The sequence below is a fragment of the Zonotrichia leucophrys genome, chromosome 6 (assembly GCF_028769735.1).
Source record: "Zonotrichia leucophrys gambelii isolate GWCS_2022_RI chromosome 6, RI_Zleu_2.0, whole genome shotgun sequence".
NCBI classification, from domain to species: domain Eukaryota; kingdom Metazoa; phylum Chordata; class Aves; order Passeriformes; family Passerellidae; genus Zonotrichia; species Zonotrichia leucophrys.
In genome coordinates, this window is record NC_088176.1 from 20,765,828 (window position 1) to 20,791,759 (window position 25,932).

Sequence of the window (25,932 nt, forward strand, 5' to 3'; positions counted from 1 at the left end):
CCTAGACTGGTTTCCTGAAGGTGAGTGCAGTTCTTGCTGACAGTGAGTTGTGGTGATGAGCTGGCCTTTCCCCTGCTGTGGGAGCCTCCCTGGTGCCCGAGGTCCTGGGGTGGGCAGGGCTTCTTCAGTCACACGTGGGAGGCAGCACTGGGCTGGGACTGGAGCTCTGACACTTCTGTATGTCCTAGCTCAGGAAAGGTGTCAGCTCTGAAAGGCCATGGGGCAGCATTTCCAGGCTGCTCATGCAGAGAGCACCTCCAGCTGCTCAGATGTCAGCTTGGGATGCTACCTGTTAGCTCTGAAAACAAGATTTCTTCTACAAGTACAGTAACTGAAGGACGCCATTTGCTGAAACACAGGCCACTGGTTCTTCGAAGTGCTGTTTTATCTACTGTAATTGTAGAAATTCAAAATGGTTGTTTATGGCCAAGTTTACCCTAATGATATTACTGAAGTTACAGATAGAGACTGTATGCCCATTTCCTTCCTTACTGACTTGATGCCAGGGTTCAGATGGATTTCCCCCCCTCTTTCCAGACTGATAATTTTTGTCTCAGTATTTGAAATTTTGACTAAGTGACTTTGCTTCAGATGAAGATTTGAAACAAAAGCCAGAACCTACTCATTGATTTGTAAGCCAAACAGGATAGACAAACAAAGGGTCTCCAGTATCACATCCTTAATTAATACTGACCAAATGCATGGTTTGGAACCTGATAGCTACTCTGGAGTATGTGTTGGTTTAGAGAGATGGTTTTGTTGGTGTATAACAGGAAGTTCAGTCAGCTTTGCTCTGACTGTTGAGCCTTTGAAATATCATAAATAAGTACCTGTCCTCCATTTAAAAATAAGGAATATGAAAGGGACCTTCCCTATTGTGTTATTAACAGCCTTTTAAAACTCTGAGCAGCTGCACAGAGCTCAAGTTCAGTAAAGATGTAGCAAATATTCATTGATTAATAGTGGATCAGATGCCTCCTGCTGAAGAGCCCCATGAATTGTTGACAAGAGCATGAACATTTCATAAGGTGAGACGTAGTTGCAGTGGAGTTCCCTTTATTTCAGAACATTAAAGCACACAACCATTAAATACACTTGACACTTCTACTGTGCTATCTAAAAAGCTACGCTCGAAGGTACACGCTGCACAGACCTGGTGGCATCCACTTCAAACAAGTGGAACATCTAAATCAAAGCAAAGGCTTCACATAAAAAATAGATCTTGCTCTCTGCAACTGTATTTTTAAAAAAAATGATGGGGATGATGGGATTGAATGGAAAGAAAGTGGATTACTGAAGCAACAATCACCTCCCAGATTTAATGCAGGATGTTATTTTTATCAGCTCATCTGCTGCTGGCAGAAATGAAAGCTGATTAAGGCAAATGCTTCTTAAGAAAGGCGATTTCTTGTAAACAACACAGAAATTATTTTTTACTTCATCAGAAGCTTTTTCTGGAGTGACACTTGCAATGTCCCAGGCCTTGGGGGGACCCCTGCCCCTCTCACTGCTACTCTGTTTCTGAAGGGATTACATGTTGCTTTGTGGAATGCCAGCTCACAGCTGGCTGTGGGTGGAACTGAGCTTTCTTCGCAGGTGCCTGCAGCAGCAAAATATGCCACCAGAAGACTTTTCCAGTGGCCTGTCTGGCCTTCAGAATGTGCTTGACCTCAGGGCTTTGGTATTTGACTGGCAGTGTAGTGTTTACAACGTTCTGTGGGTTGCCCATATCAAACTATTCACCAGCACAACAATTCAGTAAAAAAAGAGTGAAAGTGTAATAGAAAAAAAGTACCTTATTTTAAAGCCATATTAAGAAAAACTAAGCTATGCTTTCATTTTAAGAGCTGCTGTGCACAATTGCTTTGATCCCAAACTAATCAGTGTCTATTAATTAATTGGCACCTAACCAACATAAGTCACTAAGCAGTCAAGTTTTTTTTAAGGGGAATTTTCTCTTAGCATCTTCTCATGTCCTGACTTGGAATTTTCCTGCTTTTGTAATGTATTTGACACCTTTAAAAGGCTTGTATTTTTCTCCATACATGTCTAGGCGATTCACTTTCAGTCCTGAAAAAAGACAGAGACAAGTACAAAGTTAAAAGCAGAATGCTAGGAATCACAGCAGTCTGATCAGAAAGCCAGCTGTCTTGAGAGCACATTAGGATTGGTTAGGAAGCTCGTTTTCCTTTCTTTCACAAGTTCATCTGGTTTGGAGTGGCAGATGAGAACATTCTTGTCACCTAATCATAGCTGTCTTGGCAGGGCAACACCTTGTTTCTCTCCTACTCCATAAGCCAACATCCTCCTTCCAAGAGAAGAACTATGGAACAGCCAGTCTATCTTCCACAGCTCCTGTACACTGCACTCCTTTCCCATCGTGGAGATGAAGCAAAGGACAAGTTTTAGAATTCTTTTCACTCCAAGTCATAATTGCAAGAACCAGCAATGCCTCTGCTATTCCATGAGGGAGGCCAGTAGCTATTAAATACCTACAGCTTCAGGCTGTTCTGTGCTTTCTCACAGGTCTGTTATCTTTGGTGTTCAGCCACTGGAGCAGCTGTATCTTGTAAGATTTAAACTAGTTCAGGAGGAAACTGCAGGGTTCTGTTCTTACACAGGAACTGTTGATTACCCGAAATAGGGGCCAAAAAGACCCTATTGACTGGTACCTATCCAGAGAGGTACCACATGTACTACCACCAACGCTCACCAACTGCCTTCAATCATCTTCCTCCTTTGCCTCTCTGGATGTGAGTTCTTGCATTGTTAGAGCCTTAATCCTGCAAAGCTTGCTTGGAGAAGCACTTTACACAGGGACAACTCACATGATTTAAGTGTTTGCAGACTGAGGTGTTGTCTGCTTTAAATTTACTTTTGCATTTACCCTATAGACTTCATTCTGCTTTTACTTGCAAATTGTTTCAAAGATGAAAAACTAACCAGCTCCAGAAGGAAAGAATAAGAAGGGCATTCTTCAAAATTAATGCATTCTTATGACCACTAGAAAGAGCTTTAGTGGCACAAGGCTAAAATATGTCAGGAGCAGCACACTAAATCATCATGCATCAATCTTCACTAAAACGATATGTTTGCATGTTTAATGTACCAGTCAACAAAGAAAAATCCATTCTTCTGTATACTTCTCTCAGTCTTTCTTGAGCAAAACAATTGGGAATTCACAATTTCCAGCAAATAAATCTTCCATCAAGGGAAACCGCCAGGTTTGGTAAATCAGACTTTACTATTTTGGATCAAGCGGACTTCAGACCTGCACCTCCAATTAAATGATTAACAGCTCTCCACTTCATTTCCTACACCAGCTTGTTCTGCCAGTACCAATTTCATGTAATACCCCCCCACTCACCTGAAATTGCAAGCTGTTGTATCTTAAACTGGATGTTTAAACTTGGGTTCTCCTCTGGCTTGGGGGCTCCAGACTGCAGGTTCACTATGCCCTTCAGGTTTGGTAGCTTTTGAGGGGTAATTTTGCCCACATCCCAAGTTAGCACCTTGTCAGGAAGGAGAGAAAATTAGTAGTAGCATTCTAGGAAACAACCTATGAGGTCAAGTTCATGTCCAGCTTTTAGTTTGCAGGCTGGGTACCAACAGTAGCCTGGGAACCCTAAGAATTCCTCACTGGCTGGGAGAGTGCTCCTGCAGATACGGGGGTTTTTTTTCTCACCCTGTCAGTGTGGGTCTGTGCACTGAGAACATCTTGTTCCCTTTGCTAAGGATAATTGACCCTGATGTCTGTTTGGGTCAGCTGGATCTGTGAAACCAAGACAGTAACCAGCACAGAGACCATAGAAACTTAAACACAAGAATGAGGAGGGTAGGAGCAAGGCACTGGAAAAATGTTTGCAGCTTCAATTCACCTAGTTATCCCAACTCTTGATAAAAACACAGTAAAATTTATTGCTGCAGAGAGTTTTTTTTGTTGGTGCTTTTCTTTTGAAAAGATCAAGGTCTATTATTTTTGAAACAAAATGCTACTTGGAGACCTTTCCCTAACAATTTCAATGAATTGCTGACTGAGATATTCCAAGGGCAGCAGAAAGCTCAGAGCAGGGTATTGGAGCCAGCAGAATGGTTTGGCTCAAACTGCTTTTCAGTAAAATGGCTCCTGGGTACTGAAAGGCTTCAGGAGCTTTATGAAATTTAGATCTCAAACCCCAACTCAGAGGCAAGGAATCAGGAGCCCAAGATATGTTTTTTCAGACACTTTATTTTCCTGTGTGTCCTTAGGCAGATCTTGTGGAAGAAATTTTTTCTCATCTCCTGCTCCCAGTTTTTCTGTCTGCCCATTTTCAAGTCTAGTGCATTTTCTTTAGAAAAATATTTTTCCACAACATATATGCAAAATTTATCATGGCTGAAACTATTGGCAAAATACTGCTGCATCCACTAAGGAAAGATATTAGTGGGTGAAAGAGCAGGGTGAAAAGAGAGGGAAGGGAAGGAAAAGGATATTATCAAAGTCAGAAATCAGAGCTGGTGTGTATCTAAGTTTGAAAAAGAAAATTTTAAAGGTAATTTTTTAATTCATAAACATATGCTGAACAGAGTTCTCTGCCAAGTGTGGAACACTGCTCCAGTATTCTGCAATATGGGTGACTTTAGTAATGCCATCTTCAATATTTAAATAAATAAAATTTCATTACTTACTTTAGTAACTGGGTCAAATGTATAGCTGCCTTGCGTAGCAGTGAGGTTCATGTTAAGTACGGCCTTTGGCATGTGAACTGTCATGACTACTCCTTCTACTGTTTTCCCCATATTCTGTTTTGGTCCAATGGTAACATCAAATCTTCCTGAAGAAGTATTTTCCTTAAAACTGATCATGTGCTTCACATATACAGGAATTGCCACCAAGCTGAAAAGAGAAGACAGTAGTTGAATGCATCCTGGCTACTTCTCTGCCCGAGAAAACAAAGCGCTTTCTCATAAATGGATCTTGTGTTTCTGGTAGGTGCTCAAGTTAGAACTGGTTTGTTTCATAAGTGATAAATGAAGTGATACTCTGCTCTTCAGCATCATTGCTGAAATGATTTTATCAGCAGAGAATCAAGATAAAAATAAAGAATTTTTTTTTTATTTTCATCCAAATACCTTGTCCTATTCTCTCTTCATCTGGTTGCTGTTTTGTTTTCTTTTTTTTTTAAGTAATCTCACTGAGCCAAATCTCAAAAGAGCCATTAGTCAAATCAGGCTTTAGTTTGCAAAATCTGCAGTTTGGACTTTTTTGCTTTACTCTCTTCATGAAGCTCAGAGTCCTCCATGTACACAGAGACTTTCTCACAAAGCATCTAGCACCAACAACAGTTACTAGGACAGAATAGCATGTGTGATAAAAAATTATTGCTGAGTATCTGCAGGTCACTGAAAAACGGTTTTCTTCTTTTAGTAGGGACAGAGCAACAGCTGAGACAAAAGCTGAGCACACACATTTCAGAAGAGTGCAAATTCCCCCTTCACAAGGAGGAATGTGCCATTCCTCAGGTGGAAAGCAGCAGTGTGTGCAGCTGGAGGGGCAGAGTGCCCGGATGGAAACGCACTTCTGGGAGCTGACGCGGTAGGAGATGAGCCTGAAGTTGCCATCGGGGGGAATGAAGGACAGGACCCGCTCAGACTCCCAGCGCTTGAAGCGGATACACGGATGGAAGCTGACGTCATCCAGCAGCCGTGGGTTCTGCAAGGAGTGCCACAATGGTGAGTGCCATCTCATCAGGTACCAGCACTTTGAGCCAGCTACTGCACTCTACCCAATTCCTATTTCTTAGACTCTGACTAGCCATGATCAGAGACATGTTACTGAGCTAGATGGATTTCTGATCTGACCCAGCACAGCAGCTCCTGGGAGGGTATTTTCATGTACACACAAAAGCCTTTCCAACTACTGAACAATGCAGCTTCTACAATATAACTTGTTACTTCATATGTGTAACACATGAAATAGTGATACTGATCTTAAAGTTGTTTAACTCTGATCACTAAGAAAAATAAATCCTGAGCAATTAAGATTCCCAAATATAGGCTGAATTTACCATGAAAGACAGAGAAAGATCTGGCATTCCTGAGAGCTTAATACACGAATCAATAACGCCTTGGATTTCTGCAAAGACTGTGGAACCTGCAGAGAAAAACAAGACACTTAACATAATTATGAAAGGCCTAACAGATGTGGTGAAGTGCAGCTAGAGGGCACAGATGACATTTGCACAACACTCAACAACATGCCAAGCCCAGCTAGGAAAGGTCATTCCAGTTACCTGTGTCCTGGGCAGCTTGCTAAAATACATGAGCCAGAGCAAACAGCCTGTTCCAAACTGGTTCATGATACTCGTGCCAGCTGTTACACAGGACTTGTACTTGATGTGCTTGAACTGGTTGCCAGCAATAAGCAAATAAGAGTTTCATAACACACCAGCTCTGAATCTTTTCTTTCATCCCTGTCCCTGGTCTCCAGAAAACTAGCAAGTGGTGTGGTGGTGCAGGGAAGTTAAAGCATATCGAAAGAGTTAATGTCAAAATGCAGTAAGTTGGTGCTAACTTTGGCTTTCACAAGTAAAGGTTGTTCAACAATTAAATTAAATATTCATTTTGATGTTAAATGAATCTATAGCAAAAAACCCCAAACCCCAAAGCAAGAGTACCAAGCATTTTACCCAGGAAATGCTCATTTCCTGAAATATCTTCTAAGTATGAAAAGGTATAAGCAGGACCCTGGACTAATTAATTAACTCCACATGCAAAGGTAATTTTAGAAGATACGTAGAAACTGGCTTGTCTAGGCAAAGGAAAGGAGAAATGGTGGCTTTATACTTTGAAAAGAAGTGATCCTGTTTCAGGTTAAAGCAGTCGACCATATCCCTATGAAACAAGATAACCTCCCTATTCTAGGGGAGCAACCTTATCTGCCTTAGTCTTGGTGAAGGCTATAAAGAGGGGTTCTTGCATTGCTGCTCCCCAAGGGATCAGAGCTGAAAAGAGTAGCTATGACTACTGCAGCAGATCCTCAGTAGGAAATGGAACACTCAGTACACACTGATTTGGCCTGAAACACACACAGAAATTCACCATGTCCTTGATTGTACCTTCTCAGACTGAGCACTCACACTACTCCTGGGAATCCTAAGGAGCCAGGACAGCAACAGTCATCAGCATGTTCTATAAGAGCCCTGTAAGAGCCACCTTCTTTTAGCTTCAAGGTGGGGAGAGTAAGAGCTGCACAATGGCTTTTTATAACTCTCCACTTCAACAGTAGCCAAAGCATTTGCTGAAGTGGTGTACAGAATCAAACCAACATTGACACTGCTAAACAGCAGCACTGAATGAATAATCAGAGGTTTGCTCCCTGCCCCATACCACCACAAAAGGGTGTCCTGCAGTCTTTGCCCTTGCTAACTGCTGGCCCCAATACTGAACAAAACAGCAGGTTCCTGCCCACAGCTCTGCAGTTTTGTTTTGGCATTATTTTTTTCTTTCTCTTGGCATACAAGTTATCAGGTTCTTCCTCAAAGTTAAATCTCAGAATAAAGACTTTTGTATTTGAAAATGATATGTTTCATTCACAGAAAAGAAAGGAGTATTATTATTCTTCATAATATCTGGCTCCTTAAATATAAGGAAAACAACACTGTCCAACTATTTTGCACCAAGTTTAGCTTGCTATCAGAAGAAAGCTAATAAAGGATTTTGTCTTGCTTACTCTAGGGCCTTCAAGGACTACAGTACATTGTTGGCAGGAACAATGGGAGATAATTTTCTCATCACATTTCAACTACTTTTTTCCCCATTCATATTTGTTATGAGATAATCAATTTACAAACAGAAAACAGACTTCTTGTGGATGTTCTCGAAGCAACCCAGAGAATGATGCCATTTTAAGATGAACTGAAGTAATACACCTAAGCTCATGTTGGACTGTATTCTCTCTAAAACATCATTAGCTACATGTAAACACACTTGAGAGACAAATTTCAGTTTGCAAGGCATCTTACCTGATTTGTCTATAATTGCATCAATTTCTTCAATGACATCAAAATAGGCCTCGTTGTTTGTGTATTTTACTCCTGCTCTGCGCCAGGGAATGTTGGATAACTGTCCAGTGGGAAGTGTGTCTCCCACATTACTACTGCCTTAAAAATGAAAAGGAACTTAAAATCAGTAATTAATTACAAAATGAATGTTTCAGCTGCCAAAATCAAAAATCAGGGCAAGCCTTGCCCCAGGTACTGTTGGCTGCAGCCTGGACCCTTCAGTGTTATTTGTGAGGTGACATGAAGGCACTGGAGCCACGTGTCCAGACTTAACAGCTTTCAGACTACATCTTGCACAGCAAAATACAATACTCAAGTCAGCAGGAGGTTTGAGTGGGAATAGATGTGGGGTTAGATCTTCTGGAGGATTTCATCACTAATTCAAGACAAGACAGCTCCCTGTGAGGGCCTTAAGCCTGCTTCCCCTTCTCCTAAGAGTTTCAGCTGGATGACTTCAAGGCTCATTAACAGGTAAGGGTCATTGGCAAGAAAGATGTATAAGAAGCCTTAGGGAGGGCTCCTACAATCTTTGCTTGGAGTTGGTGTTAGGCTGAGGGTCTCACCCTTGGTACCATCTGAGCTGCCCTGCATCAACATGACAGCTGTGTCTATACCTGACCATGTGTCAAATCGATCCAGACCCTGGCCCAGACTGGACTTTCTGGCTTGACCTGTCCCGTTCTGATGGATGTTACTGGCAATCACTGGGCTGTAGATGACCTGTTAATCATCTGATCCAGCCCTTGACCTGTTGCCTCAACTTCTGGGCTCCCGACCAATGATACCACTGTCCCTGCCTGCCTTGCTCTCATCCTTGCCTCCTGGTTCTCCGTACCACCCAGCATGAGTAGAAGGTTTCCTGAGTTATAAAGTAAATTGATGATACTTTTAAAAGAAAAAGAAAAAAATCTTATCACTTCTGGGGCTTAGGTGACTGATGCCAGAATCCCAGCACAGTGTAAACAACTCCCTCTGCTAGAAGTAGGTCTTGGGATAGGGCCACAGCTCATGCTGACTTGTGCCCTTTAGCACAATGAACATGGCAGTGTGTCCTGCCACGTGAAACAGCTTCACTGAGAGGCTAGTGGCCAGCAGGTATCATTTCCACAAAACCTGCTTGGGCAGGCCCTAGCCTGGCAGGCAGAAAACAGAAGTTTTCGTTCCTTTGAGCTAGTAGAAGTAGTTACTCAAAAAAACCCCTTCCTAAAGTCCACCCCTGTATGTGCTATAACTCAGGGGGGTGGAGTTGCAACCATTTCTTCACTCCCACTGCATCTCTGAAGAGGAGCAGTTGCTGTGTCTGTCCCACAGCTGCCTTGCAGGGTGCAGCAGTGCTGCCAAGCCAGATAGACAGGAGACCTCTCAGGCTGCTGTTTCCACCTGCTCAGCACTGAGCTGTTGACAGTGACAAGATGCAGGCTGCCTTGGGCAGGCACTTCAGGCTCCTAGGGAATTTTAATAAGGTTTTAGATAAAACACTTATTTTCATTAAGTGGAAACACTAGTATTCCAATCTACATGTAAAAAACCTAGCTAAACTCCAAATAACAGAAATGAAAAGTGATGAGATTTATACTCAAAGACTAAACCATACCTCCTACCCTAAAGAGCAGCTCCTCTGAGCATTAGGTGTGTGGCCCTGCAGCCCCACTAGTCCCTTCTCTAACACAATGTACCAGTGACCATCTCGTGTCTCTCTGCCCACATGACACTCATGGCTCACCTCCCTTGCACCCGCTTGCCAGACAAGCAGATTCCACCAGCTCAGCTGACAGACATTTGGCTTCATCACTGCAAGACAGACCCATTTACAACAGCCTGAAATCAGTTGTGAAATCAAATCCATATGAATCCATGTGCTGCTCAGTGCTGGGGCCAGGGTGGAAGATGAGGACAGGCTGTTTGCTTCCCTTCATGCTATCTGCTCCCACCCATCAAGGATTTATCACATACCTATTATATACCTTTCTATATGGATTTCTTACAAAATGCTTAACCTTCTCCAGTGCCCCTCAGTTATTCAAGGCTTGGGGTGAGCTCTGTACCAATCCCAGAGCACCTGTCTCCAGTATGTCCTGACTGTGTCCTGAGCTGCTGTTCCTGAGGGACTTCAGCAGCTGTGGCTGAACCAGGCAGTGCCTCCGAGGACAGCAAAGGGGCCAGGCACAAACTGCAAACAAGGAGGGACTTGTTTTCATTCAATTCCTATTGATGAGAAGTGGCAGGACAGTGCCCTCACCTTACAGATTCTGACCAATATATTATTTTTTAGCTAATTTTAGAAATTTAGAAATGATGGGCCTTTTTTAAAAACAGCCTCATTGCTGAAACGACATATTTGCATACCTGTGATGGAGTTGACAACAGAGCGCAAAATTGTGGGAGGCTTAATCAGCTCCTTCAGTATGTTAGATTCTGTTGCCAGTGGAAAGCCATTGTCTAGCATTTCTTCTAGAAGTTCATACACAATTACTACATTGTCCTTAATTGCCGTCTCAGAACATTCGCCGAAGTAATCCTAAACAAATTCAGAGATTACAAAAGAGAGGATTTTTATTCCTGCTAAAATACTTTGCAAAAGGAAGTTTGTTCAGATTTTTCTTACAGAAACCCTCCAATATATGAAGGCATTTTAGTGCCTAAACTGACTATTACATAGTCTGATAGCATCATATTGTTCATGTTATATTTATCACCTAGCTGAAAATAAATACAAGTGTGAACATTGAAATAATGTAATGTGATGTGCTACTGTTTATGTTACAAAGGTCCTTCTAGTTGTGAACATTAACACATCTTCCGTTCCAAGACTCTTGTAAAATAAAGATACTATTATTTGGCAATGCTCAATCTTCACTGCATTTTCTTTATATAAAGTATCTGTGAAATCGGTTGAGAAGTTGCTTCTCTGCAGCCCTTTCCTCACTACAGAGTGCATGCTGCCCTACTACATGCTCCTTCTTCCCATCTGCATAACATTAACAGTACAAAAGCTTACAGAAAAAAAACCCAGCATTTATAAAGTCAGATTTGGTTCTGGTGCTGGTGAGTGCACAAAATAAACCTCTTTTGTCCTTTGTACTCTATAAACCTGCGCTTAAAAATTGCAGACAGAAAAGTCACTCACAGAAGGGTTTATTACCTTTCTCTAAAAGAAGTTTATGCAAAAAAAAAAAAAGCCCTTGAAGTCATTTTAGAATAATAGATTCACAGAATGTTAAGGGGTGATCCCAACCCCCCTGCCATGGGCATGGACACCTCCCACTAGATCAGGTAGCTCAAAGCCCCATTCAATCTGGCCCTGACCACTGCCACAGTTGGGGTATCCACAACCTCTCTGGGCAACCTGTTCTATTCACCATTTTACTACCCTCACAGAACAGAATTTTTTCCTAATATCTAGCTTAAATTTCCCTTCTTTCAGTTTGTACTCATTTCTCCTTGTCCTATCACTATAGTTACTGATGAAGAGTCCCTCTTTGGCTTCCCTGTAGGCCTCCTTCAGACAATGAATTTTAAAATCATGGAATGGTGACAGACCTGGAAAGTATCTGCTACTCGGTGCAGAAATTCAATTACAAAGAGTGGTGGCACTTCTGTCTGTATGACAGACACAAAGAAGATTTTATCCCGATAGATGCTGATGAGGTAGTGATGTGGAGTTGAGATGACAGGAGGCACATTCTCAACATCGATTGCTTTCTCCTGAGCTTCGAAGAAATAATCGCAGACAGACTGGCTCACAACGCTCTTCCAGTGCTTCTCCAAGAAGATATCACCAGAACAGTTTATAAGAAACAGGCTGTGGATCATTTTCTGTTGGAAACACATTAGAAGAAGTTAAAATAAACAAAAGGATATGTGGATTGACATTTTATATCCCAGATTCCCTTTCTTACGATGGTTATTCTTTATTAACAGGCACTGTGAATTTAGGAAAAATATCTACTTTGTTGCTGTTCTTTGAATTCCATTTTCTTTATTTACAAGAACATTCCACAAAAAATATTTGCCACTGGATTAAGTTGTTAATGTATATCATAATGCAAGCATGAAGAAAGCACCCTCATTTTCCACTTTCATCCCTATCTGGTATCTGCAATTTATTTATTTAAGAAAAGCTGACTCCCATGAGTTGGCACTCACTCAAACGTGTTTGCCGACATGAAAGAGTTACTTGTACAGAAGTTTCCTATGGCAGCTGGCCTGGCAGTTGCCCACTTAACTTAGAATTGCTCTGTCTTAAAGATACAGCCCTTTAGCTTGTCAGCTTTCAGCTGTTGAACTAGAAAAGTGCTTTTTACTTGCTGGCAGATTAGTCTTATGATCTATGCCAGGCTGCACTTGGGTAAAGGGTTGGAATTCGTTAAAAGTACACAAAACTAGCCATTTAAATCTGATTTAATGGATAAAATTGCCTCAAATGTGCTTGGCAGGCATGAAATATGTTTACATAAAATGATTTTCACTTAAAAACTCACTTACGCAAGAGGGGGGTATGAACTGCAGGTAAGGAATGTAACTTTTTTCTTATCTCTTTAAACAATTACAAATAACATGCCTCAGCCACTGATCCTTCATTTTACTCATGGGGCAAGAAGCTTATGTGCCTATTAAAAAAATAATTCCAAGCCTATTTCTCAACTTTCAGTGTGATAGTAAGTGAACTAAGTAGTTGATAAAATGAATAGACTATTATCTCTAGATCTACAAACCCAGAGAGGAGACAAATGCTGGCAAACTCCCGTTTATCTCTTCAGCCTTTACATGACACGGATAGAGTGCTTTGGCTGACCTGCATATAATGATCCTCTTAAAAAATAAGTTAAAACTTGGGCTTAGAAAACAAACCAAACTGTAACCCCAACAGCAGCTTCTGAAGGTGAAGTTAACCTGGTATTCAATGTCAAGCATAAATTCATCTGCAGTTGAAGAAGCTGCCCCTGGCACTGGCTGTTCTTCCCTTCTGCCTCTCAGGTATTGATTTGAGTAGGTCTGTGGCTCTGCAATTATTTACATTAAGAAAATAGTCCAGCCAGAAATTGACCCAGCAAAAGGAGCTGCAGGTCAGACCAGCTTCCTAATGCAAGTTATTTCATTGCCAGGGAGTGCTAGAGCTGGCACAGGGCATGTGGTGGAAATGGGCAGAGGACATCAGTGGAGATCCAGAATTGAAAGTTAGCCTTTGGAGGGATTCAAACATGACTGGAAAGAGATCAGACAATTACTGGGTGTCTGCACCTTGAAACAGGAAGACCACCATGATCTCTGCATGTCCAAGAGAAGCCAAACACACCTACCAAAATCCCATCATAGCTGTCATTAATTTTACTATGTTTGCCCAGGATATTATCCTAAAACACAGATAAAATTCGCTCCTCGTCTGTTAACTCTGGCATACTAAAAATAGCATGGAAGCATCTAGATGCACATGGCCCAGTCCCACAGAGATTTTAAGAGTATAAACACTGTATGACTAAATCTCATTCCAAAATACTGGAATAAGCACTTAGATCCACCCAGAGTGAGCTCATGTTGCCATGTCTGAATCTGAACTCCCCAGAGTAGTACTCATCTACCAATACATTTGTAACAATGAAAAATGGTCTGGCCCTCCAGATTTTCACAAAACAAAAGTATGTCTTCCAAAGCTCACCAAAGACAGTGAAAAAGGACAGCTCAGGAAGGTTGTCAGCATGGTATTTCCCCCACCTAAGTCAGCAGATGTGGGAAGAGAGCCAAGATCCAGCTTTTCAAATTCTAAACTCCAGCTGCTCCTTCAAACCATGACAGCAACGTGCTCATCTTCACTGGGGCCATGCCAGGTCTCAGATACCTCCTGCCAAGAGCATGCTGTCTTTGGTAGCTGACAAGAAAACCCCAATAGCCAAAAGGTGGACAAAAATATTCATCTAAGCCAATAGGGAATGTAAAGGGAAGTTATTTTAGAAACTGTGATTGCAAATTTGCTTAAAAGTGGGAAAGGAAACAAAGCTACAAAGTGTTATTGCATGTTTCTATCTCTGTCCTGGACCAAATTAATCTCTAATTTAGTTTGTTAATAAAACCAGAAAATTTTAATACTGTGAGCAGAGGATTTTTATAAAGGAGCCTTGACACAATTGCTTTAATCCAGCTCCAGTAAACATGTTCTGAATTTAGCCAGCATTGAACATTAAAGCCTTCCAAAATCTCCTTGACAATCACACAAGGGTGGCAAGTATAATCAACCACTGAATGTCAGTATTGTTCGACACCACGGCTGCCCACACATACGAAGGTGCTCAGCTGTAAAGCTTAGAATAGATCTCTGTACATTTTAAAATCGATTCAATAGCTTATCTGTTAACAAGTATCAGACACATTTCCTATTAAATGCACACAAAGCAGCACTGGTAAGACTCCACTTGCAGAGGAGCTGATCCACAGCCTGCTCTGGAGGAGCTATGTTGGACAGCAGGCAGCTTCCAATGATTCACTGACAAAGAGTATCAGACACGTGCGACAGAGTTTGTAGCGCTTCTGTTAACATTCATCCAGATTCTATTCATCTACTGATCAGAAATGCCTGCATTTGTCTCAATATACCTTTAACCAGCACAGTGTGCAGCAGACCACACAATCACAGCAAGCACCAAATGACTGCAATAGCAGGGCCCCTTCTTTTGCCCCAAGTTCCACTGAGGACATCAGACCATGACTTGATGTGCAGTCACGGGAGGGTGTGGGTAGCCAGAAGGGGAGGTAGCACTTGGCCACTGCCCTTTACTCATCTGCCCAAGCTGCCTGGGTACCAGCTGTGCTCACAGGAGTGTTTGTGTGGCCTCGTGGTGAAACCGAGCAGCGAACAGATCCAGGGGGCCATGCTTGGCACGTGACAGCTTTGTAGTACCTATGGAATATGAGCAGTAAAATCCCCCCGGCTGCCTAACCTATCTTCTAAGTAGGAAGATCAGGATTACAGAACTTGCCACTATTCTGCTTCTACAGTAAGACTTCCCTTCAAACCTCTCACATACTCCTTTCTTCCTTCACAAGTTTTAGCAGTATGCTAATTTGCTGCTAATGTGAAGCGCTCAGGAAAACTGAAGCTGTCTCCTTGCAGCCTAAGTGCAGAGCAGGCAGCTCCAGAGGCACAAGCCCTGCCCTGTCAGCCAAGGGGCAGCTCAGCTGATACACTTCCCAGAGCTGACTAGAATAAAGACACTCCTAGAGCAATGGGGACACCACTCTATTATACACAATGCTCAGTAATTTGATTTATCCCATACACTGTCAAACAATTGGCACCAGCTGATTAAAGATAGATTTCATGTTGAATATCTTAAAACTGGTAACACTACAAAAATATCAATACAAGATATATAAACTATTATTTAACAAAAATTACTTATATTGCTCCAAGTACGGAAGATTTTTCCCTGTTACTCTATTTTTGAGTGCCAGATTTCATTTCAGACATGTAGAGATCCCTCAACTAATTTTGCAGTACCTGACTTTTTTGTCTCATGACTTGAAAAGCAAAAAAGATTGACAAATGCTAAACATAAGAAATCAATCCAGTAACATTAAAATTCCTCACACCAGTAGGTCAACAGCAAAGTGTGTTAAGAGCTGCAGCACTTTGAGGGTAAAGGTCTTGAAACAAAGTTCCTAAGTTTTAAAAAAACAGTAGCAAAAGTACATGACCAGAATTCAGGAATCATGAGATTCTTCTCCATGTAGTAGTGTACACAGACACCACTTCGAGATGTCAGCATAAAACCACTCTTTGTAAGGCACTGAAGGTGTTTCCAGGACTATTCTATAGGACATGCCTCCCATCTCTCTGCTTCTAGGCCTACCCCAGAGCACACTGAAGGTCATTATTTGCATCCAGGCCAAAGCAAACTGTTCAAGCTCATTTTCAGTAGACTGGCAGCCTTTTATGATACTGCCTGACTGCAAGGCACCTTACAGGCTCTGCAAAAACCAATAGCCCCCTGCAGTTTTGCAGTTTCTTCTCACAAACTTCCCTTCCCTCATCTAGCATGCAAAACTCCACACGATTCATCTCAGTCATTTCCATCCTACCAGAATGTGAAGTCCACATAGAAGAAAAAGATATTTTAACTAAGATGCCTACAATGAGCTCTTTCCACATCTCTAACTTTTCTTTTGACTAAATCTGGATTTGCAATGTTACTGATTTCAAATTCTTGGCACGGAAACATCTGGACTAAAGGCACAGCAGGCTCACAAGACAAAAGTGGAGCTCACTGGCAAGAGAGAGGCTGTGAGCATGGGAAAAAAGACTGATTGCACATGCTTGTCCTTAGCTGCAATTAAGTACTCTAAAGTGTAATTAATGCAGAAACACTGTCAACAGCTGCTTTTTCATAACACTGAGCTGAGTTACATACAAAGCTCTGAAACCACAAAGTGAGGAATTTATCACTGACCTCTGCAATGCCCTTTAGAGCTAGTACTAATTACTGAAAATACTCCAAATAGGAGCATCACTAGGAAAGTATTCCACAGCTTCAATGTTCCCTGACTTTGGCATAGCTGTTCTGAAGGGTGCAAGAATTAGTGGTGGTAGACTGTATGAGTCTCTGTTATGTATTTGTGAAAATGAACTTCTAGTGACAAGTGAATAGAAAGTAATCAAATGCTTAAAGTAATCTGGAGAAATAAGCTAAAATAGGCAGTTCTATTTCTATTGAAGCTAGTATTTTTGTCACAATCAGCTAGTCAGCACTTTAGCTTTTTCCTATAAATTCAATATATGCTACAAATGTGTTCCTGACCTCCCCAACCCCATTCACTGGCTTTCAAACCAGCAAACCTAATAAAGAGAAATCCCATTAAACACCTGAACAACACTTTCAAGACAGCCAACGTGGCAGCTCTGAAATATTGTTTAATTGGCAGGACCAACATGACACATCATTAGCAGCTATGATTCAAGTTGATAAATCTGTAAATCTCAGGTTTACTAAAACATGAATGTTCTGTAATTTCACAGGGTTTTTATGCTCCTATTATTGTTTGTGTTTTAATGATGCTGCTCAAGTCATGAATCTTCTTACATATAAGATGCTCACAGCTTAGGTATCTACACGTCAAAGTAAAAACATTTTTGCAATCTTTTTTAAGAACTGCTTGTTGTCACCCTCTGTTAGTCAAGCAAAACTTCATATCTACTCAACACCATGAAGTGCTTGTGTCTGTACAAGTACTCAGACATATTTTATCAGCAAGATCATCCCTATTAAAGACGAAATGCTTTGCTTCCCAGATGTTCAGCATATATTTATTTATCTTTGCTCTCATTTCAAACACTGTTAGTAACTTTCTGAAATTGTTTTTAAGAGGAAGCGGTCCTTTGAGAATACTCTAAAGTTGACTTAAATTGGTGTTTGGTATCCATAACAAAATTTGCAACTTCCTCTGTGCTTTTACCAGTAGTTATTACAGCCTGCATGAGATTTGTGCAGCATTTAATCTACTGTCTGATGAGCTTTCCAATAATACACTTGCATGGTGCCTCTGTTCAGTTTAGTTTCAGTATAAATCTTCTAACTGCTGGCAAGAGAGCTCCATCTCTTATCAACAGAACAATATTAAATTCTGAATAATCAAACAATATTTGGTCCTGAATAACTGCAGTTCCCTTTGGGACCTGCAAGAATAGAAAGCTTTGCTGGAAAAGCAAGAGTTTCTTAGGAAAAAACCCACACCAAAACAATTAAAAATGCTTTGCTAAAACTGCATTTTTCCATGGAGATGGAACATTTGAATACAACTTACACGTGAATCAGTAGCTTTAGGACTACTAAGGGACAACTTAAGAAATTCACCCTCTGAAAGTAGTACAGTGAATAGACAGGGCCAAATGGACACAGATAAAGTGAGTATCAGTTCACATATGGAGTGTCCATAGTATTTTCAGGAAAACACTGATAATAAGGCTCATATCCCAGCCAAACCATGAAGAACTCTGAATGGACAAGGCAGCAGGATTCAAACATAGGATATCAAAGCCCCAAGTCAGCAGCTCTTTGTGAAGATGTTTTCCACCATGCTTGCCCAGTTCACTCCTGCAGTAAGTCTGGCAGGCCAGAGCAACAGTGCCACTAGCTTTGTACTGCTGTCCTTCACGGGCTCTTTGAAGAGGCACTCAAGGCTCCAGAAAGGACAGTGCCAGAGCCATGCAATACTGAAACACTCCATCAGAGCCAGCACGCACCACTGGAACTCTGCTGTGCATGGCAGCCCTTCCCAACGTGTGTGCACTCTGCCCCTACCAGTCCAAACACAGAGGGCAGAAAGAAGGCACGTAACCACTTGCACCTTCCTTCTCCTCCAAGAGGACAGAGCAAAGCAGCACCCTATTTTTTTTATCCTGTATGAATGAGTCTCATGGATACTCTTATTCTAAGCAGCTCCTGTTAAAAGGCTGCCTTTCATACATTATGTTAAATAAGCATAAAAAAGATTTAACTTATCTTCGCTGTGTTCTTTTTCAAAAAAGTTACATGTGGAGCTGTAATTTGGGGGAAAATTAAAGGGATATAAGAGGAAGGAACTTCACATTTTAAACAAATTTTAATTTGGTTTCTTGCCATTATTACAGCTGTAAAATACCACTACCACTCATCTCCTACTGTTCAGACTTCTCTACCTCAAGGAATTCAATTTCTCTTTTCTGAATCCTCATGACAAGGTTTTTATTAAAGATTGCTCATGTAAGGAAATCTGTATATGAGAGAACAACTGGGATTTAGCTGGTGCATAACTGTCTTGTACAACAGAAAAATTTCTGAATAAATCCAGCAAAATCGATCATGGGAGTGCATGGAGTATTCATAAAGTTTGATTTGCCATTTGCAAGGAATTTTCAGATATATGCATACAGGCAGTAAAGAATCTATTTGTTTCCCCCCCCAAAAAAACCCCAAGTTTGCTTGTGTTTTTGAGTTAGCATGCAACACGAGACATTTTTTTACAGAGGAATATAATTCAGATATTTGCTTTTCTTTTTTTTCTTTTATTTTTTCTTTAACAAATAAATGAGAAGCTATGTATGATTCAAACCCACTGGAAACTGCCACAGCAGAAACATTCCCATAGTTGACATAGTCAGTTATTTTGTGAAACATTGTTTCCATCATTTTACTCCTTACATGAGTAATTGAAGTTGGTTTTGCTTTTCTTGTAAAATACCTTTTCCTCTCCAATACTTCAGTCTGCCTGCTATGAACACAATTTTTCATCATTCAGGTATGATTTTTTGCCTGGTTGGTTATAGAAAAGCTACACTGAATGGTGACGCTATTCCTCCAGTTCGATTAACACTTCATGGGTATGAACGACTCATCATACACTGAAAAGATGGTAAGTGCATTACTAATTTACAGCAGATTTGAACTGAAACAAAAGAAGAGACGCTCCACTCAGTTACCGCTGGCTACTGAACAGGGCAGGAGCAATGTGCAGCGCATAGAGGTGGCTGATAATGGGTTTATTCCCAGCGCATATTATGGAGATCCGCACTCACAGGGGCCCTTGCTAATTAAGCAAGAACAGCCGGAGTAGAAACACCGTGGCTGAGCAGGGCTGCTGAAGATGGACCCAGGTGAGCCGGCACCGCTCCCCCGGCCGCTCTGCCCCTCCCGGCCTGGCCTTGCTGCGGGCTGTACTGCGAGCGAACGGCGGCTGCCACATCGGCCCTGCGCTGCCCGGCAGCTCGGTGCCCGATCCCTCATCCTGCGCTGCCCGGCAGCTCGGTGCCCGATCCCTCGCCCTGCGCTGCCCGGCAGCCCGGTGCCCGATCCCTCACCCTGCGCTGGCTGCCGGGCAGCCCGGGGCCCGATCCCTCGCCCTGAGCCTCATCTCGGAGCGTGAGGGGGCAGATCCGCCGCTACCGGGCTCGGACCCGACCCTGCGGGCGGTTCCGCTCCTCCGCCAGAGCCCAGAACAACGGGAACGGGGGAGTGGTATTCAAACACGGCAATGATCTTGTATTTAAATAGGCATCGAACAACGGAAACGGAGGCGAGTAAAGCGGAAAGTCTCGGATTTGCGGGGCAGCCTCCCGGTGCCACCACTGCTGGGAACGTCGCCCCTGCCCGACTCCGGCCAACCAGCGCGGCCGGGACCGGGCACGGGCGGCTCCCGCCCGGCAGGGATCCCGTCCCCTCGAGCAAGGGCAGCACCGCCCCACTCCCTCACGGCCCGGGCCCCCCGCGCCCCACGTACCTCCCCCGGCCCGGCACGGCCCGGCCCGGCCCGCTCCCGGGACAGCGGGGCAGCGGCCAAGATGGCGGCGAGGCCCGGCAGCGGCGGCGCGGGGCCGCCCCCCGGCGGAGGCGCGGGCGGCCGGGGCGCTGCCTGCGCCGAGCGCCCGAGCGCGGCCCCCTCCCTCCCCGGGCCCGCCGGCCCCGCTGCCACGGCCGCCCTTCACCGCCGGTCAGCACCGCTCGGCCTCGGCGGCCGGCAGGAGACGGGAGCGGCCCCCGGGCGCTAAACCCACCCGGGCCGGCGCCGCGGCAGCGCGCGGCTGGGCAGGGACGGCGGGCGGCGCGGGCTCCGCTCCCCGCCCCTTCAGGCGCCCGGCGCGGCCGTACGTTCGTCCCGGCGCCCCCGCCCCCCGGTGGCGGTGCCGGCGCGGTCGGCGGGGCGGATCGGGGCCGGCGGGGCGGATCGGGGCCGGCGGGCGGGCCGAGGAGAGCGGAGCGCACCGCACGCCGCCCAGCGCGAAGATGGCAGCGGGGGAGCCGCAAGCCAAGAAGCTCAAGCTGGAGCAGAAGCAGCAGCAGCTGAGGTAACGGGCTCCGGGACGGGCTCTGCTTCGCGAGCAACCCCTGCGGCTGCCGGAGGGCGGCTGGTGCTGCCCCCGGCGGAGGGCGAGACACGTGCCGCCGCCGCGGTGCGGTCAGACGCCGCCGGCAGGGTCCCGCCGAGCCGGCTGTGCTCGGCCGGGCTGCGCGGGCTGTGCTTGCGGCCCCGCCGCGGCACCGGGCGCACGTGGAGGCGGCGGCGGCGGGACCGTCCCGCCGCGCTGCTCCGGCTCCTGCCGCGGTACTGCTGCCCGGGCCCGGCGGGAGCTCGGGGGCGCCGCCGCACCGGGCTCCCCGCAGCAGAGGCAGGGGTGGGTGGGCGGCGCGGGGGTCCCGCTGTGCCCTGGGGTCGGGTCGGTCAGTGCGAATGAGCTGCTGAGCATCTGGATGGGGTGCGGTGAAACGGAACGCTGCCCGCAGCAATGGCCCCGAACTAGAGCACAGCTGGGGTTGTCAATGCTTCTGCCTCCCCTTTGAAAACAGCCTCTGAAAAATGCCCCGATTAATACTCGTGCGAGAGTCTCTGTCCCCGTTGGACAGGAAACTGAAAATCCCCGTTAACAGTTACATTCTCTTTTAAGACATACCGTATAGTTTTAAATATTTTCATATTGAAATAATCTGTGCGATTTGCTATACTTCCTCATTTCTGTGATTACAGTTCAATAGCGCTGACTGAATCCCATCTGAATGATGGCCTGCACAGACATAAGTAATTTATTTGTAAATGTCATAGCAGAAAAATGTAAGGTTTCTCAATGGAGGATGCACAGTCAAAATGAGAACTCCAAGTACTAAGAGCTGTAGAGCAGCTTGGGGTTTTTTGGTACAGTTTCAAGTTTGTTTTCTCAGGAATATTCAGATATGAATATAACTGTAAGATAGCTGACTTCCTTCCAAGTGTTCAGTGTATGAAGAGAATTAATGGCATAAGCCTTGAAAGATCCAAAATTATCTTGGCGATAACTGATAACTAATAACTCACTCAAATATAGCATAAAGGGGATGTACTTTAGTACTGAGATGAAAACAGTCTTTTTTGGTACTGATGTCCTTATTGAAAGAGCTAATCCTATTAAATTTGTCAAAGTCGGGGTACTTGCTTCTTCAGCAGCCAAGTGACTTTTCAAGTTTAATGATGGTTGACAAGCTCTGTTACAGATAGTAGAAGAGGGAAGATGTGGCTGAGCTCTGAAAGCAAATAAATGGCAGACAGCGAGATAAGGTTGTAGTCAAAAAGCAACAGTTATCTCCATGGCCCTTAAAGCAAGATGAGGCAAGAAACTGGCAGCTGCAATGTTTCTGTTAATAAAGTTTATTAGAGGAAACAGCATTTTAAGATGAAACATTAGAAAAATTTAAAATTTGAGTATATTATTGGTGTACTGAGTTAAAAATTTAAAGGTTGTTTGCAGTGGAATGAAAGGCAGTGGTGACATGCTCTGGTAATGACTGACTAAACTGCAAATACTACTTCTGTAAGGTATGACAGATAAAACATGAGGGATGTTGTTAGAACTTGCATATGCTAATTCTGTTGCAAGTTATTTCAAGCCAAAGTATAAATAGGCTCCAGCTCTGTTTCATAAGAAGAGAAATGCCGTAATTAACTGGTGATCAAATAAAGTTAATGTGTGCTGTTTGCCACAGGTTGAACTCATGAAGCAGTTGGTGGTTGGACCAGATTTAGCAGACCTCAACACTCATTGGCAAGAACGTGTTTGGCTGAGTGCTGTTGTGGGACTTAAAAGCCACTAGAGAAAGTACCAGACTGGTTGAGGTTCCATGACTTGGCTGTATTTGTAATGAGATTCAGTTGTTAATGTAAAGCACTGCTAGATAGGCTTGGAAACAGTTCCTATATAGATTAGAAAAGAAGTGAAAAATCACTTAAAAATTTTTGGAGCTCAATAACATCATACTTGTTATAGCAAGAATTTGAGGAAATTATAGAGAACGATTCCTTCTTCTCAACATGTAGGTCTGAGGCTCTCCGGGCTCTTCAGAAGACCATGTCTAATGGATTCAACAAAGGCAGTTTGTCCAAAGGCATATTTATCCTCTCAAAGTGGCTTTGTAGAGGTTTCATGGATACATTTTTAGACCCTTTTGATCTTTTCAGGCAAAGGAAAGCAAATATAACTCCCTCATGAGGTGGCAAAGCTGTCTGGGTTCAGGAAGGTACACTTGTTTGAAAGCAGTATAGGATGGCTGGCTTTTGCCATCCAGTGAGCAGCACACAAAGCCCGAGACCCAAACTGGTATTCCCAGCTCAACAATGTGTTGTGCTGACATTCATCTGCTGGGTGGCAGGTTTTGCATTGTCTTTATTGAGGCTTGCAAATCCCCACTACAAACCAATGGGCTTTAGGCAAGGCCATCAATGTGTGCTGCCTTGTTTCAGGCTTCTGACTGCATCTCTGCTGTGTGAAGTAGAATATTATTGTACGTGTGTGAGCTGCACTGTTTGAACAGAAAATGGGCTTGCAAAGCTGCAAATGGCTTGTCATGGAGCAGCAGCATCAACTTGCTAGAAACATCATGAGGTGTTACTTTAGAGGAGAATTACTAAGGATTTGTGTCCTTTTATATTTGGTTTTGTTAGGGAAGTCTGTGAAAACCACAAGCAGCTTCTATTAACAGCCTGGTACAGTTATGAAAGAATTTGAACATTTTCTGTAGGAATGTTTGAACTTATATGTATGTGTCTGTATAGAAATAGGCATGCTTATTTTTTCCTTCTGCACACAAACTTGTCAAGTCCCTTGTGCTGCATGATGACCTTCGGGCTGTTCTGCAGCTGCTGTATTGATTGAAAAGTCATGACGTGGCTAGTTGTTTGAACAAATCAGTTTATCTAGAAGACAATGTAAGCATTGAGTTTGACAAATAGTTCATACTAAAAGTTAAAAGTACAGTATTCTTCCTCTTCTGCTATTAGACATCTCTTCATTTTAAGAATAAATTGTCAAATACTCTGTGAATAATTGTTATCAAAAGCAGTCCTTTGTCATTACTGTTCAGTAGATTTAGAAAGCTTGATACTAGTGGCTCTAAAAATATTGCTAATTTCACGCATTTTAAATTTTTTTAATAAGCTGACTTCTAATTTAGCTTATTCCTTCATCAACTCCTTATAAATGAAAGAAGAGTGAATATTTCAATATAGCTGTGACTAAGCTTTCAGTTAGAATTTAGTAAATAATTTTTCTTTCTCTTTTATCTCTTGGTTTGGGTTTTTGTTTGTTTGTTTGTTTTCAATTTCACCTTGCTCCCCATTTGTATTCATTTCAGTTTTTGTCTTCATGGCTTATAGTTTTCTTACTTCCCTATTTCTTATATCTGCAAATACAGGTAACGTTTTCCATGTTGGTACTCGTAACGTCCTCAGGTCAAAGAAAGATCTGAAGCCCAAGCACTTTGCTGTGTTTGTTCCCAGAATTAAAGCAATAGACTTTTTCTTCAGATGAATATTTAGTCCGCTTTAGAAATCAGACAAATGCTCTTGAGGACCCTAGCAACAGACATTGCTAACTTTGTTTTATTTAGGATGTAACAGCAGTTACCTTCCCTTCCAAGCTGTGTTGACAGAAATACATCCAAAACCCGAATAACTTGCAGCATGGAAACTCCTGTGCTCTTACAGTGCGGGCACTGCTTCCCATTGTTCAGATGTGTAACTCTCAAATTACCGTTGTCAAGTGTCTTCACCTGGCCTTTGATGTAATCCTCTGGGATTCTGCACAACATGTGTCATATTTCCACAAATTTGTGTTCTTGTTTTGGAGAAGCTTGCTGTGGTGTTTCATCCTTTTAATTGAAGTAATTCCTTGCTTTATTGTAGGGAGTGTGTAACCTGAGGAAAAGGAGGTTGTGGGAAGGCTCTCTTTCCTTGCTGATGTTACCTGCAGCCCACCTGGCCAGCAGAGTCACTCCCCCAGCAGCAGTTTAGACATAAGAGCCTTGGCCAAGACCCTGCAGAGAGGTGCAGCTCTGCCTTGCTGGGATAAGTCCTTGCTTCCCCTAAGGCACTGGGACTAGTCCTGTCCCTGAGGCTGCCTGCAAGCTGGGTTACCTGGGAGAGAAGAGCTGGTGTAAATAGGCCTATTTCATCTTGAAACTGTGTTTTCCTGAGGTTTGAGTTCCTTCTTTTTCAACTGAAGAAACAGTTTGTGTAGGATTACTCACCTCATTGGATCTACTAATATTGTTTATGAACAGACAAGGAAGGTGCCCAGGAAAGAGACTTGAATGAATGTAGAATTAGCTGACTATGGTGTTAGTATAGCAATGTGAAATTTTGTAGTGCAAGACCTTGGCTTACTCTGCTGTTGCTAAGGTATATTTCATGTGGAAATCTTGGAAGCAAAATTCTGACTTGTGATACAAGGTTGTGATATTGAATTTTAGTAGTTACTTACACAGGCATGGTACACAAATATTTCACAAAACCAGTTTCAGAAGCAGGGAATGGGTTGCTATCTAAAGGTCATTAATTACTATTTGCTGACAGTGTATTGGAAAACCTTATCTTCTTGGAAAAAGTAAATTGAATTTGCAGATACAATGTGAACACAATGTTTTTTTCAAGGCTGTTCATTTTTTATTTACATAAATTGATTTTAAAAATTTTATTATTCATATAATGTATAATAGTAGTACAAAATATTATTTATATAATATCAACGCCTTTTGTGTGAAGAAAGGAGTCTTTGGGTATTACTCAGATTTCAGGGAAGGGAAAGGGATTTTTTTCCATTTTGAACTGTAATAATTTCCATAATTATTATTTGACCACAGTCAAAGCTGTTCTGCACTTGAAGGATATGGTAAGATAAAGCTACTTGCTGGCTTTATGCTACCTTGGGATTTCATTTACAGTGAAGGATTGTTGTGGGGTTTTCTTCCTCGTATGTTCAGTGGTACAAAGCAGTTGTAACTGTTTCAAGGGCTATGTTATTTGATCAGAATAAAATAGAAGAAAGTATAGATGTCTGCAGTATGCTGAAGAGTTAGCATATTTATAGACTTTCCTTTGCTTTTACAGCTGAACACTCTGTGAAGTT

The 25,932-nt window shown here is 43.0% G+C and overlaps 2 protein-coding genes across 3 annotated transcripts in view; one reads left to right on the forward strand and one right to left on the reverse strand.

The window, feature by feature from the left end:
- Window positions 1-1,039: 1,039 nt before the first annotated feature.
- AP3M1 (adaptor related protein complex 3 subunit mu 1) lies at window positions 1,040-20,638 on the reverse strand. Of its 2 annotated transcripts, none has more exons than XM_064716991.1 (9): window positions 20,560-20,638; window positions 11,583-11,858; window positions 10,389-10,560; window positions 8,004-8,141; window positions 6,048-6,133; window positions 5,559-5,692; window positions 4,669-4,876; window positions 3,368-3,512; window positions 1,040-2,070 (listed from the first exon to the last, which is right to left on the reverse strand). In XM_064716991.1, the coding sequence occupies exons 2-9, from the start codon at window positions 11,853-11,855 to the stop codon at window positions 1,970-1,972; spliced, it is 1,257 nt and encodes a 418-aa protein (XP_064573061.1). In that variant the 5' UTR covers window positions 11,856-11,858; window positions 20,560-20,638; the 3' UTR covers window positions 1,040-1,969. The 2 variants fall into 2 exon arrangements, with proteins under 2 accessions (XP_064573061.1, XP_064573062.1); XM_064716992.1 differs by lacking the exon at window positions 20,560-20,638 and adding an exon at window positions 20,286-20,434.
- Window positions 20,639-20,660: 22 nt separating this feature from the next.
- ADK (adenosine kinase) overlaps window positions 20,661-25,932 on the forward strand; it is a 265,612-nt gene continuing 260,340 nt past the window's right edge. The window contains exon 1 of the mRNA XM_064716993.1: window positions 20,661-20,850. Within this exon, the coding sequence (XP_064573063.1) occupies window positions 20,789-20,850 (62 nt within the window). The 5' untranslated portion in view covers window positions 20,661-20,788. The remainder of the gene's footprint in view (window positions 20,851-25,932) is intronic.

Excerpts from the sequence above, each read along its gene's own strand:
- AP3M1 (XM_064716991.1), bottom strand. The coding sequence starts at position 11,855 with ATGATCCACAGCCTGTTTCTTATAAACTGTTCTGGTGATATCTTCTTG. Across the intron at positions 8,142-10,388 it reads TGTTGTCAACTCCATCACAG|GCAGTAGTAATGTGGGAGAC; the intron begins GTATGCAAATAT and ends TTCATTTTTAAG. Across the intron at positions 2,071-3,367 it reads ACAACAGCTTGCAATTTCAG|GACTGAAAGTGAATCGCCTA; the intron begins GTGAGTGGGGGG and ends GTCTTTTTTCAG.